The 15,161-nt window shown below is 36.3% G+C and overlaps 1 protein-coding gene across 20 annotated transcripts in view; it reads left to right on the forward strand.

Moving 5' to 3' along the window:
* The window catches only part of TMCC1 (transmembrane and coiled-coil domain family 1), a 390,104-nt gene that overhangs the window by 297,577 nt on the left and 77,366 nt on the right, over window positions 1-15,161 (forward strand). Inside the window, exon 1 of one of the 20 annotated variants that reach the window (XM_077116472.1) lies at window positions 2,075-3,241. The exons of 18 other annotated variants lie outside the window; for them this stretch is intronic. In XM_077116472.1, the coding sequence (XP_076972587.1) occupies window positions 3,200-3,241 (42 nt within the window). In that variant the 5' untranslated portion in view covers window positions 2,075-3,199. Of the gene's footprint in view, window positions 1-2,074; window positions 3,242-15,161 lie in introns of those variants that run through there. One more of the 20 variants, XM_077116474.1, reaches the window with a different exon arrangement.

Consider the following 15,161-nt stretch of genomic DNA (forward strand, 5'->3'; position numbering starts at 1 on the left):
ATGCTTCCAATAACTGTAACAAAGGCAATATACCAAAGCTAAATGTCAGTAAGAAGAGATTATAAGGGAGGGGTATGAGATTCTTGGTGGTGGTGGTTTCTCCTTTTTAATTTTTTATTCTTCATTTTTTCTTCCTCTCTTTGTAGAAGAAATGGAAATGTCCTCGTATAGATTGTGATGGTGAATGCACGACTGTGATTATACCAGGAGCCATTGATTGTTTACTTAAGATAGATTGTATAGTGTATGAATAAAACTGTTTAAAAAATAAAAAGATACAAGTGCTGCAGAAAAACGAAGGGAGAGAGAGTTGTACCTATCACTGTTGGTAGGGAAGTAGAATTATGCATTCCCGCTGGAAGGCAGTTTGGTGCTTCCAAAGGAGGCTAAGTATAGTGTTGCCATATTAACCCCGTTATTAGGTATATACTCAGAGAACTGAAAGCAGGGACATGAATGGACATTTGCCCACTAATATTTATGACAGCAGTATTCACAATTTGTAAAGGGTGGAGGTAGCCTAAGGGTACATTGACTGATGAATAGAGCTAACTGATATATATATATATATATATATATATACTATGGATATTGAGCCACTAGAAGAAGTAATGAAGTAGTGGGGCATACAATTAGGTGAATGAATTTTGAGGACATTATGTTGAGTACAATAAGCCAGAAACGAAAAAACAAACATTGTAAGGCCTCACTAGTATGGACTAATAACTATAACATGCAAACTCTGAGAATTGTATTCAAGAGCATGGGTTTTCAGGGGATAGAAGAATGTGGGCAGAGATTGGGCAATCAACAGTTGAGTACAGAATGTTCAATAAGGCTTATTGTAAAGGTTCGTAGATTGTAAGCTTTGAGGACACTTCTATTCCTGAGTTTTAACTGTTCTTTCTAAATTCAGAGATGTAAATCTCTTTGTATATAACCTTGTCATTCCCTAGAACCATTTATGTGACACCTGAAACTCAGAGTTAGAGTTCTGCAGCTATGAAGGTCAGCATTACCCCACACAGTAATTGTTAAAAAGAAACGGAGAAAGAGATCAGAATTCAATTAAAGGTATGCATGAAGCTGATCTGGTTAGGGCTAAGGTAAATCAGAATACAGGTTAAAGGATGATATTGACTGTGTTTTAAAACTTCAAATTCTGTACGAGTTCAAACAGATGTTTATGTGGTACAAAATTTATATTTTCTATAACACACTATCTAATTTAATCTGTGTGGTCAGTGTATTCAAACAGTATAATTGCATGAAAACTTGAGTAGGGAATAAGATCTTGTTATTTTGTACAGGTTAATGGAATACCCTGATACATTCCAGAGTAATTTAGGCAAAAAATAAAAAAAGTATTTCTAAAGCTCTCTTGAGGGGCTGGGGAAAAAATGTGGAAACATCAAACTTCCCCATTTGGGGAATTTCTGACATTTGACATTAAACTACCAGTTTAATAAGCCAAGGCCTCAATCTTGGGGCTTACCCTTAGGAAATTTATTTCTGCAAAGGAGAAGCTCAGCCTACTTGTAATTATGCCTAAGAGTTACCCCCAGAGAACTTCTTTTGTTGTTTAGATGTGGCCTCTCTCTCTAAGCCAACTCTGCAAATAAACTCACTACCTTCCCCTCTATGTGAGACATGACTCCCAGGGATGAGCCTGGCCCTTGCATCATGGGATTGAGAAAGGCTTCTTGACCAAAAGGGGGGAAAGAAAGGAAAGAAAATGAAGTTTCAGTGACTAAGAGATTTCAAATAGAATTGAGAAGTCACTCTGGAGGTTATTCTTATGCATTATATAGATATTACTTTTTAGTTTCTAGTATATTAGAATAGCTAGAAGGAAATACCTGAAACTGTTGAACTAATCTGGTATCCTGGATTCTTGAAAATGATTATATAACTTTCATGGTGTGACCATGTGACTTTGAAAATCTTGTGACTGACACTCTTTTTATCCAGTGTATGAGAAGATGAGTAATAAAATAAGACCAAAAAAAAAAAAATGAATAATAGGGGGTATTAGGGGTATGGGGTGTTTGGGGTGTTCTTTTTTTCTTTTTTCTTTTTGGGAGTAATGAAAATGTTCTAAAATTGATTGTGGTGATGAATGAATGCACAACTATATGATGATACTGTGAACCACTGATTGTATACTTTGGGTGATTATATGATATGTGAATATATCTCAGTAACATTGCATTTAAAAAATATCCAGATAGGGCAACAGTGGCTCAGTGGCAGAGTTCTCACCTGCCATGCCAGAGACCCAGGTTCGGTTCCTGGTGCCTGCCCATGTGAAAAAAAAAATCCAGATAGAAATGAAAGGGAAAAAAAAGCTGTTGGATCACATCTGATCTAGAGTAGAACTTGTATAACATAAAGGAGATTATAAAATGGCAAGTAATATCCATTTTGCCCTATGTTTTCTCTTGACAGAAATTCCATGTTCTGACTCATTTTCCTATTTGAGAACTCTTGGTGCTTCCTTTTTACAGGGAAAAATTTCTAAGAGTGCACTTGTATACATTCTCAGTGACCTAAAAATAAATGATGTACATTAAAGTTTGTAATAAATTTTGCCACTTGGATATTTACCTCAGTTCTGACATATATCCATTACCAAAAATAAATTTTCAGGTGTTCTCTCTGTTCCATAGTAAAGTTACCGGGAAGGTTTGGGGCTCCCCAACTAGGTCACAGTGTTGAGGAGCAAAAGATTGTGCCTCATCTCAGATTAGTTTCAGTATATTATTTGTGAGACCAACAAATTAACCAATTGGTTCTTATTCACATTTTCTGCTTCCTGTTCATTTCCTCCAGACACTAATAGGTTCAAGGAGAAAATCTCTTTCCTATCCTTCTGTATTTCGAGCTGCCTGTATTTGAGATTAAAAGTATTTTTTGTGCTCATTGCTTAACTGGGCTGAAGATTATCTCATGTGACAGCATAGATCTCTTGTTTTGAAATTGCCATTACTTTCTAGAACAGCTACTCTGTGCAGCTGCCAACATGCCCTGAATCCTCTTGCTTCATATTACAGTGATACTGCTTTGTCAGGGGAGAATTCAGCCTCACAGGGCTGGAGTCAGTCTCTGCTGACCTCATGCCACAGTACAGCATGTTCAAATCTGGGAGAAACCAGAGGGTTATTCGGCATATTCCTCCTCCTCCTTCTCTCTCACAAGCATGGAACCCTCACTCTCCTCGGAAACCGTATGTTGTATATGTGTGTGTATCTGTCTTGTTTTTAAAATTTCTTCCTCATTCCTAATAGTTCTGCAGCTTTAAGTGGGGCCTGGTTGAATAGACAGACTCAGGAAATAGTCTGAACGGTTAAAGCTTAAGCATTCTTTTAGCAAATAGATTAAACCATGGGCATTTGTTACTTTAGGATTGACTAGTGTAGGTTTGCAATAATTGAAAACATGTTATGTGTTTCCTAAGTGATTCATTTTACCGGTAGCTATTTAGGCAGAAAGCACTGAGTGCTCTGGGCCTATGTGGGCATGCTCAGATTGTCTTGGAGAGTCCCAATTCTCTCAAGTGAATGGGCTACTTCAATGCACAGTAACTGCCATTCTCACTTTCTCAGGCTAAATAGTTAACCAGAAAATAAGTGTTTCTTTCAGTGAATATAAGAGTTTACTTTGCTTTTGGCAGCTTGCGAAAAGCTTGGGTTAAATTTGAAGATGTCAGACATGCATAACAAATAAGAATTTGGGGTAGAGCCAATTGAAATATTTCTACCATAAGAAAGGTTCTTATCACCCAGCTACCTGTTCTCAATGTTTTTTTCCCAAGGCTTCATGATTTTCTGATATGTGCCAAATTTGTGTTTCCAGTTCAGCAGAATAGACCTCTGAGATACAGCTGGATAGGAAGATGATCCGGCTTTATGTAACACAACTACCATTTTCACCATCCGTTGTTTTAAGGAAAAAACTTAGCCTCTATTTTTATTGTTTTTTTGGGTTGGTTTTATAAATGATACATAGATATTTTCTAAGAGATAAATGTTGAAACTAAACAGAATATTTGTATTTTTGCCTAATCCTAAAGATAATGTACATTAATATTGTTGGCTGTTAGGCAGTTGGATTTAAGATTGAAACAGATTTTTCCCTTTGAAGATTGAAATTAAATTACTCTGTTATACTTTATGGTTTGTAATTTAAATGCTGACTTTATAGACAGATTTGTGCCTCTGATCTGTACCCTCTTTTTCTGTAATTGTTCAGTATCTTAGATTAAAAATCCCTGGTACATCTCTGTTTATTCTGAGGTTATAAAAGTTCAGTTTACTTATCATGTTTTATTAAGAATTCTAGCCCGAGTTGAATGGTGTGGTCAGAAGGAAAGAATTCATAGGAGATCCTGAAAGGGTAGGGTGGAGACGGGTAGTAGAACAGAGGTTAACACCTTTTCCCCCATTATCAGCAGTCCAAAAGGTGGGGGGAGGGATGTAAAACATACTTAAACATTATGAGTTGAGTTGATTCTCCAATAATTGCATTAATTTATAAGAAAAAAATAGTAACTAAGTGAACAATTGTAGATGAAACTATTTCCTTGCTTCCCTCTCTATATCTCTCTTATATTTACTTAAGCTAATCATCAACAATGGTGAACTAAAATACTCTTACTGAAACTCTCATTAAAGTGTCCATAAATCAGGTAGTTGCTCCCCAGAAGATCGGGTTCATACATGAGATTGCAGCATACTTTGTGACAAGTTCATTATAAACAATAGAAATGACATTTTGAAGGTAGATTCAACAAGGGAAAAAGTATCTTAACTCTAGGAAATAAGTGAAGAGTTTTAGAAAACCCATCTTCTTTGCCTTAGTCCAGATCACCTTCATTTGTATTTGTACTCAAAGTCTGATCAATTTTTCAACTTTTTAAACAGTTCTTATTGGTATACTGATGACTTTCATAGCTTCAGAGCTCTAACTCTGAGTTTCAGGTATCACATAAATACCTGAAGTTTCTGGGAACAACCAGTTTATAAACAAACAGCTCAGTATCTCCGAATTTAGGAATAAAAGTTAACACCTGAATATATGTGATTGCTGTAAGAGCTTACAATCTAGGACCCTTTACAATAGGCCCCAAGATAACCCATGCTTTCAACTTCAATCCATCGAGTTTTTATATTATAGTTAGTCCATATGATTGAGGCATGATAATATTTGTCTTTTTATTCCTGACATTTCATTCAATATATAGTCCTTAAGGTTCATACACCTAGTTGCATGCCTCAGAACTTCATTCCTTCTTGCAGCTGCTCAGTAGTCTCTTGTATATATACACCACAGTTCCTCCTTCCACTCCTCAGTCTTTGTACCTTTAGGCCACCTCCATCCATTGTGGATTCCGAACACTGCTGCCATAAACACCAGTGTGCAAATGTTCATTTGTCCCCACACTCAGTTCCTCCAGGTATATACTGAGCAATGGGGTTTCAGGATCATATGGCAACCCCAGCCCTAGCCTCCTGCGGAACCACCACACTGCCCTCCAAAGGACTGCACTTCTTAGTTTTCCTACCAACAGTGAATTAGGTACATCTCTTTCTCCACATATTCTCTAGCGCTTATTTTTCTCTGTTCATTTTTAAACAGTTTTATTTGCACATCATACAATCCGAACTAAGTGTGTAATACCTTTGCCATCGTAATTTATATGAAGACTTTTCCTTTCTTTCCACAAAGAATCCATTCGCCTCCACCATGCTCCTACCCACACCCTCTCCTGTTGACATTTAGTTTGGGCACGATTTTGTTACATTCGGTAGACGCATATTACAATGTTACTGTTGACTGTAGACCCTAGTTTGCATTGATTGTATTTTTTCCTGTATACCATTTGTTCTAGTTTGCTACCTGCTGGAATGCAATATGCCAGAAACAGAAGGGCTTTTATAAAGAGGAATTTAATAAGGTGCAAGTTAACAGTTTTTATGCCATGGAAATGTCACAATTAGAGCAAGTCTATGGAAATGTCCAATCTAAGGCATCCAGGGAAAGATACCTTGATTCAAGAAGGTCAATGAAATTCAGGGTTTTCTCTCAAGTGAAAAGGCACTTTGCGAACACGGTCAGGGTTTCTCTCCCATCTGTAAAGGCACAGTGGTGAGCATGGTCAGGGTTTCTCTCTTGACTTGAAGGGTACATGGCCAATATGGTGTCTCTGCTAGCTTCCTCTCCAATTCCTCAGGGGGCATTTTCCTTCATCTCCAAAGGCTGGTAGATTCTCTGCAGTGTTCTGTCATTCTTCTTTGTTCTCTCCAAATCTCCAGCTTTCTCCAAAATGTTTCCTCTTTTATAGGATTCCAGTAAACTAATCAAGTTTAATACTCATCTAATCAAGTTTAATACTCACTCTTGATTGAGTCACATCTCCATGGAAATAATCTAATTAAAGTTTTCAATTTACAGTGCTGAATAGGGATAAGAAGAAATGACTGCCTTTACAAAATCGAATTAGGATTAAAACATGGATTTTCTAGAGTACATACATCCTTTTCAAACCAGCATACCATCTATTTTCAATACGCTGCAGCAGCGACACTCATTGGTCTCCCTCATGCAAAAACATTTTTTTATTCGTACATTTAATCACCATCATTATCCATTTTAGGCATTCCTAAATTATACCGTCTCAGCCTTTATTCTCTAACTTTCCTTCTGGTTTCGTATGTGCCCCCAGCTCTTCTCCCTCAATCATACTCAGATTCAGCTTCATTCAGTGTACTTATTTATTGTGCTACAATCAGTCCTTGTGCTGGTTTGAAAAAATTTATGTACCCTAGAAAAGCCATGTTTTAATCCTGATCCCATCATGTGGAGGCAACCATTTCTCTTAATCCCTATTCAATAATGCCGGCTGGAAACTTGATTAGGTTATCTCCACAGAGGTATGGGTATGAACTTTTGAAAAGAGGAAGATGTATCTTAATTACTTTACTAGAATCCTTTAAAAGAGGAAGCATTTTGGAAAAGGCTTCAGATTCTGAGAGGGCAGAGAATGATGACAGAATGACAGGAGCCACAAAGCAGAGCCCATGCCACCAGAAACCTTTGGAGATGAAGAAGGAATATGTCCCCGGGGATGCTTCATGAAACAAGAAGCCTGGAGAGAAAGCTAGCTTGCCATCTTTACCACATGCCTTTGCAGTTGAGAGAAAAACCTTGAACTTCATTTGCCTTTCTTGAGTGAAAATAACCTCTTGTTGGTACTTTAATTTGGACATTTTTATATGCTTTAATTGGGACATTTTCTTGGCCTTAGAACTGTAAACTAGCAACTTCTTAAATTCCCCCTTTTAAAAGCCATTCCGTTTCTGGTATGTTGCATTCTGGCAGCTAGCAAACTAGAACAGTCCTAATGTACAATCTTATTCCTTCAGCACCAACTCCCCAATCTCTACCCTATTTATGTGTCCTGATAACCTGCGTTCTTAACTTCAGTTCTCCAAGCTCACTCTTTAATGTTAGTTCGTATCAGTGAGACCATACAGTATTTGTCGTTTTGTTTCTGGCTTATTTCACTCAGCATAATATCCTCAAGGTTCATCCGTGTTGTTACATGCTTCTTGAATTTATTGTCTTACATCTGTGTAATATTGCACTGTAGGTATAGACCACAGCTTCTTTAGCCACTCATCCATTGATGGACATTTGGGCTGTCCGTCTCTTGGCAATCGTAAATAATGCTGCTATAAGCAGTGGTATACTAATGTCTGTTTGTGTCCTTGCCCTCAAGTCCTTTGACTATATACCTAGTAATGGAATTGCTGGATCATATGGCAATTCTACACTTAGCTTCCTGAGAAACCACCAAATTGCCTTCCAGAGCAGTTATACCATTTTATATTCCCACCAACAGTGTATAAGTGTGCCTCTTCCTCCACATCCTCTGTAGCACATGTCATTTTCTGTTTTTTAATAATGGCCATTCTTGTGAGTGTCAGACGATGTCTCATTATGGTTTTGATTTGCATTTCCCTAATAGCCAGTGACGTTAAACATCTTTTCATGGGCCTTTTAGCCATTTGTATTTCCTCTTCTGAGAACTGTATGTTCATATCTTTGCCCATTTTTAAATTGGGTTATTTATCTTTTTTGTTGTTGAGTTGAAGAGTCTCTTTATATATTCTGGATACTAAACTCCTTATCTAATATGTAGTTTCCAAAAATTGTCTCCTATTGTGTAAGCTGCCTTTTTACTTTCTTGACTGAGTTCTTTGATAAAATGTTTAATTTTGAGGAGTTCCCATTTATCTATGTCTTTTTTTTCAGTGCGCATACTTTGGGTGTAAGGTCTAGGAAACCACCTCCTATTACAAGATTTGTAAGATATTTCCCTATATTTTCTTCTAAAAGTTTTATGGTCTTAGCTCAAATGTTTAGGTCTTTGATCCATTTTGAGTTAATTTTTATACAGGGTGTATGATGTAGATCCTCTTTCATTCTTTTACATATGGATATCCAGTTCTCCAAGCACCATTTATTGAAGAGGTTTCTCTGTCCCAGGTGGGTTAGCTTGACCGCCTTATCAAAGATCAATTGTCCATAGATGAGAGGGTCTGTTTCTGAACACTCAATTCAATTCCGTTGGTCAGTAAGTATATCTATCTTTATGCCAATACTGTAGCTAAAAATGTTTTGAGAAGGAAAAATGAAGTGGGAGGTATCACACTACCAGATTTTAAAGCATACTGTGAATGTTCTCGGGCGAGCCACAGTGGCTTAGTATGCAGAATATTTGCCTGCCATGCCAGAGACCTGGGTTTGATTCCCAGTGCTGCCTGCCCATGCAAAAAAAAAAAAAAAAAACCTGTGATTGTTCTCAAAATATCAAGTAGAACAGTCTTACAAATATCTGCATTGCTATAGTAATGACATGTGTTACTAGATATTTTCCTTATTTCAGGAAATATAAAGATACAAATATTTATACAATTAACATATGGAAGTCTTAACCACCTAAAATGATTATCTTAATTAACTTATCCATAGGCATATTAAAAAAAATCTAAGTAATCATCATAATGCCTGTTTGTACAGTATGTTTTAAAAAACAATTTAAAATTAAAGCAAAGAAGGAAAAAAATCTATAAATATAGATATCAGTTACTTGCATTCTAAATTTTAAACAGTATCTTAAATACTATTTGATTAATTATCAAAGCTGTTTATGTTCTCAAAATATCAAGTAAAAAGTTATTACAAATATCAACTTTGCTATAGCAGTAAGCTGTGTTACTTAAAATTTTCAAATTTTTGATATCAGGAATTTATCTAATATTATAACTGCCTATAGTTTTTTTTTTTCCATTTTTTAATTGTAAAATATAACATATGCATATAAAGAAAAGAAGGAAAAAAAGCCAATAATTTTCAAAGTATACTTCAGTAAGCAGCTACAGAACAGTTCCCCAAGTTTGTCATGAGCTGCCATGCCTCAACTCAGATTATTCCCTCTAGCTGCTCCAAAAACTGGTGGCTTTATCAGAGTCATAATAGTGGAATCATACAGTATCAGTCCTTTTGTATCTGACTTATTTCATTCATCATTATGTCCTCAAAGTTCATCAGGTATTCTCATAAGTTTCGGGACATCATTTTTCTAAATGCTGCATAATATCCCATTGTATATATATGCCACATTTTGTTTATCCACTCTGTTGATGGGCACCTGGATTGTTTCCATCTCTTGGCAATTGTGAATAGTGCTGCTATGAACATCAGTGTGCAAATGTCTGTTTGTGTCACTGCCCTCAACTCTTCTGGGTATATACCTAGTATTGGTATTTCCAGGTCATAGGGCAGCTCAATATTTAGTTTTCTGAGGAATCACCAAACTGATTTCCATAGCGGCTGAACCATTTTACATTCCCACCAACAATGAGTAAGTGTTCCAATTTCTCTGCATCCTCTCCAACATTTGTAGTTTCCTGTTTATTTAATAGCAGCCATTCTTATAGGTGTGAGGTGATATCTCATTATTCTCTTAATTTGCATTTCTTGGATAGCCAGTGAAGATGAGCAGCTTTTCATGTGCTTTTTAGCCATTTGTATTTGCTCTTCAGAAAAGTGCCTATTTTTTTAAAGTGAAAAGTTGGGAAAAGATATTTCATGCAAGCAACAATCACAAAAGAGGAGGAGTAGCTATCCTAATGTCCAAGAAATTAGACTTCAAACATAAAACAAAAGAGACAAAGAAGGATACTATGTATTAATAAAAGGAACAATTCAACAGAAAGACATAACAATCATAAATATTTATGTACTGAACCAGAGTGCTCTAAAATACATGACGCAAACACTGAAAAGAGAAATAGACACACCTACCACAATGGTTGGAGACTTCAATTCCCCACTCTTATCAATGCACAGAACACCTAGACAGAAGAGCAATAAAGAAATAGAGAATTTCAATAATACAATAAATGAGCGAGACTTAATAGACATTTATAGAACGTTACACCCCACAACAGCAGGATACACCTTTTACTCAAGTACTCATGGATCATTCTCAAGGATAGACCATATGCTGGGTCACAAAGCAAAGCAAGTCTCAATAATTTTAAAAAGATTGAAATGATACAAAACACTTTCTCAGATTATAAAGGAATGAAGTTGGAAATCAATAACAGGCAGAGGGCCTGTGGATCAAGGAAGAAATTACAAATCAGTAAATATCTCAAGGCAAATGAAAATGAAAACACAACATATCAAAATTTATGGGATGCAGCAAAGGCAGTGCTAAGAGAGAAATTTATTGCCCTTAATTTGTATATCAAAAAAGAAGAAAGAGCAAAAATCAAGGAATTAACAGTCTGCTTGGAAGAACTAGAGAAAGAACAGTGAACTAACCCCAAAGCAAGCAAAAGGAAAGAAATAATGAAGATTAGAGCAAAAATAAATGAAATTGAGACATGAAAACAAGTGAGGAAATCAACAAAACCAAACGTTGAGTCTATGAGAAAATCAATGATATCGATGGACCCTTAGCAAGATTGACAAAAAGAAGGAGAGGATGCAAGTGATAAAATCAGAAATGACAGAGGAGATGTAACCACTGACCCCGCAGAAATAAAGGAGGTAATGAGAGGATACTATGAACAATTTTATGCTAATAAACTAGACAGCATGGATGAAATGGACAACTTCCTAGAAAGGCATGAACAACCAACACTGACTCAAAAAGAAAGAGATGACCTCAACAAACCAATCACAAGTAATGAAATTGAATCAGTCATTAAGAAGCTCCCCAAAAAGAAAAGCCCGGGACCAGATGGCTTCACATATGAATTATACCAAACATTCAAGAAAGAACTGTACCATTCCTAACTCTTCAAAAAAATTAAAAGAGGAGGAAAGGCTACCTAACTCATTCTTTGAAGCCAACATCACCCTCATACCAAAGCAGACAAAAATATTACAAGAAAAGAAAATTACAGACCAACCTCTCTAATGAAAATAGATGCAAAAATCCTCAACAAAATTCTTGCAAATCGAATCCAGCAACACATTAAAGAGTTATACAGGGCGGGCCACGGTGGCTCAGCAGGTAAGAGTGCTTGCCTGCCATGCCCAAGGACCCGGGTTCATTTCCCGGTGCCTGCCCATGTGAAAAAAAAAAGAGTTATACACCATGACCAAGTAGGGTAGGATTCATCCCAGGTATGCATGGATGGTTCAACATAAGAAAATCAATTAATGTAATACACCATATCAACAAATCAAAGCAAAAAAACTACATGATCATCTCGATTGATGCAGAAAAGGCATTTGACAAAATTCAACATCCTTTCTTGTTGAAAACACTTCAAAGGATAGGAATAGAAGGGAACTTCCTCAACATGATAAAGGAAATATATGAAAAACCCACAGCTAACATCATCTTCAATGGGGAAAAACTGAAAACTTTCCCCCTAAGAACAGGAACAAGTTAAGGATGTCCACTATTACCATCGTTATTCAACATTGTGTTGGAAGTTCTAGCCAGAGCAATTAGACAAGAAAAGGAAATACAAGGCATCAAAATTGGAAAGGAAGAAGTAAAACTCTCACCCTGCAGATGATATGATACTATATGTCAAAACCCTGAAAAATCCACAGCAAAACTGCTAGAGCTAATAAATGAGTACAACAAAGTGGCAGGTTACAAGATCAACACTCAAAAATCTGTACTGTTCTATACCCTAATAATGAACAATCTGAGGGGAAAAGCAAGAAAACAATTCCATTTACAATTGCAACCAAAAGAATAAAATGTTTAGGCATAGATTTAACTAAGGATACAAAAGACCTATACAAAGAAAACTACAAGAAATTGCTAAAAGAAATCACAGAAGACCTAAATAAATGGAAGGGCATACATACCATGTTCATGCATTGGAAGACTAAATATAGTTAAGATGTCAGTTCTGCCTAAATTGATTTATAAATTCAATGCAATACCCATTAAAATCCCAAAAACTTACCTTTCAGAAATAGGTAAGACAGTCAAGCCAACTCACCTGGGACAGAACAGTCTCTTCAATAAATAGAGCCTAGAAAACTGGATATCCACAAGCAGAAGAATGAAAGAGGATCCATATCTCACATCCTATACAAAATTAACTCAAAATGGATCAAAGACCTAAACATTAGATCTAAGACCATAAAATTTTTAGAAGAAAATGTAGGGAAATATCTTATAAATCTTATAATAGGAGGTGATTTCCTAGATCTTACACCGAAAGCGTGAGCATTGAAGAAAGAAATAAATAGGAACTCCTCAAAATTAAACACTTTTGTGCATCAAAGAACTTTGTTAAGAAAGTAAAAAGACAGCCTACACAGTGGGAGACAATATTTGGAAACAATATATTAGGTAAAGATCTAGTATCCAGGAGTAGAAAAAAAAACAACCAAAAAAAATCCTTTTCAGAGCAGGACCCCCTCCCGCCCCCCCACTCCTCAGGTTTATCAATCATGAACTTAAGATGGTACATGACTCTGTGTATCTCCAGGTTCTATGTGTCCCCTTTTCTTGGTGTCCAGTCCTTTTCCAGTATTTTGTGCTGACTCAAAAAGCTTCTTTTTTTTTTTCTGTCAACTCCGCCCCTCTCTGCTGGGGCAGAGACTCCCAAGTGTCTTTATTGCTTATTCCAGGTTTATCTGTGCTGTGGGCCTGTTTTCAGTAGTCAGAATTTGTTCGTTAATTCCACAGTAGGAGCTTAGTTGAGCTAAGCCCCTACTGCTAGTAAAGTCTGTTTCCTTTCCACCCAGGGAACCAACCTGCCGTCCCCGTAGGGATAGGGTGCTAGCTTCTGTGGCTTGGGAGACTTACAGATCTGCATAGGGTCTCCACCTTTCCACCTGGTCCAGACTGGTATATACTGTGTGTCCAGACACTGATGTAGCCCCAGCAGTTTTTCTGTACTGTTCCTCTCTATTTACTAGCTGCTCTGGAGGATGAACTAAATTCTACACCTCACTAAGCTGCGCCATCTTGCCCCGCCTCCCTAAAAATGTACCAGTAGCCTTGATTCTCGATGACAATTATATAATTATATGGCTTTTACAGTGCAAAAACCTTGTATCCGATGCTCCCTTTATCCAAGATAGGGAGAGATGAGTAAAAAATAAGGACAAAAAATAAAAAAATAAGGACAAAATATAAATAAATCATAGGGTAGAATAAGGGATTTTAAAAAATGGGTAGATCACAATACTAGTGGTGATGAGAGGAAGGGTATAGGGTATATGGATTTTTTTCTTTTGTCTTTTTGTTTCTTTTCCTGGAGTGATGCAAGTATTCTAAAAATGATCGTTATGATGAATTCACAACTGTGTGATGATATTGTGACCTACTGATTTGATTTGATTTTCTAATAAGACTAAATTTATTCAATACCCTAGTAAAAGTTCTGATTATAAGTATCCAACAGTATAAAAAGTGCAAAACAGATCTGTAGATTTCTAATATATTACTACAATGTGCATGACTACATACAGTACACCCTACAGGCAAAGAAAGATGGAAGGGGAAAAGAAGACTATGATTGAGGTCTAGTAATAAATAAATACAAAAGTAGAGATGATCCATATTATAGTATATTCTACCACTAATACTGCAGTCAAAATGTAAAAAAAAAAAAAAAACCATTTCAAATATAACTCAGGAGGAGGATGATAATTGCTGGGACTCTTGTAATATACCTCAGAAGGCTGTAGGAGAGCCAACCCAACTCACTGTGCAGCCTGGGCATTTGGTGGCATGTAGCATGTAGGTCTTTCCAAAAGGAAGAAATATAGACTCTTAAGTTTTTATTAAGAACTATAAAACTATGGGGTTCCTATAAAAAGTGGCTCATTCCTTGTTATACCACCCAATTTTTAAAATCCAGTTTAAAAATAAGCGCTGAGTCATGTTATTATGATAAAGTAGGCAAAAATGTTCCTCCCTTCGTGAAGTGATTTTTTTTTTCTGATATTTTAGAAATGAGGCAATGAGAGTACTTTGTTTGGATTCGAATGAGAGGATTTTAATAGAGGTTTAGAATTGAGGAGTTCCATATTCAGGATTTATCTCCTAACATGTCAGTGTTCAGAGAGCTTAACTAAAATAATCCAAACCGAAAACCAACCCACATAGCATTAACACGCACCTCTTTTCTTCTAGTAGAATTTTACTTTAAATATTGAAAAGAAAAAAACTAATAGGTTAAAAAAAATCAAACACCCACTCTATACAGATAAAACCTTTACAAAGGTCAGCTGAAGTAATCCAGAGCTAAAACTGAATTGTGCAGATTGTTAGTGAAGTCACCAAACAGTCATGTAGCGCAAGCAAAAGTCAAAAGTCAGTTATATATATATACTATGCAAGCTCTCTAAAAAATGTGCCCCAAGAAGCATTAACCTTTGTTTTGTGTCACCCTGAAGATTTGTACACTTTATTTTTCAGACATTTTTAAAAGTGTGTGTTCTCTACCATGTGATAATGCTTTGGTACTATTCAAGTGCCAAACCTTGCCATTTCCCCAAGAGGAGCTTTGATTCTGTTTTAGAAGTTTCATATAAATTAAAATCTTTATTAAATATTAATATGGGGTAGTGCGACCGTGGCTCAGTGGCAGAATTCTCAC

This window comes from Tamandua tetradactyla, chromosome 9, assembly GCF_023851605.1.
Source record: "Tamandua tetradactyla isolate mTamTet1 chromosome 9, mTamTet1.pri, whole genome shotgun sequence".
Taxonomy (NCBI): Eukaryota; Metazoa; Chordata; class Mammalia; order Pilosa; family Myrmecophagidae; genus Tamandua; species Tamandua tetradactyla.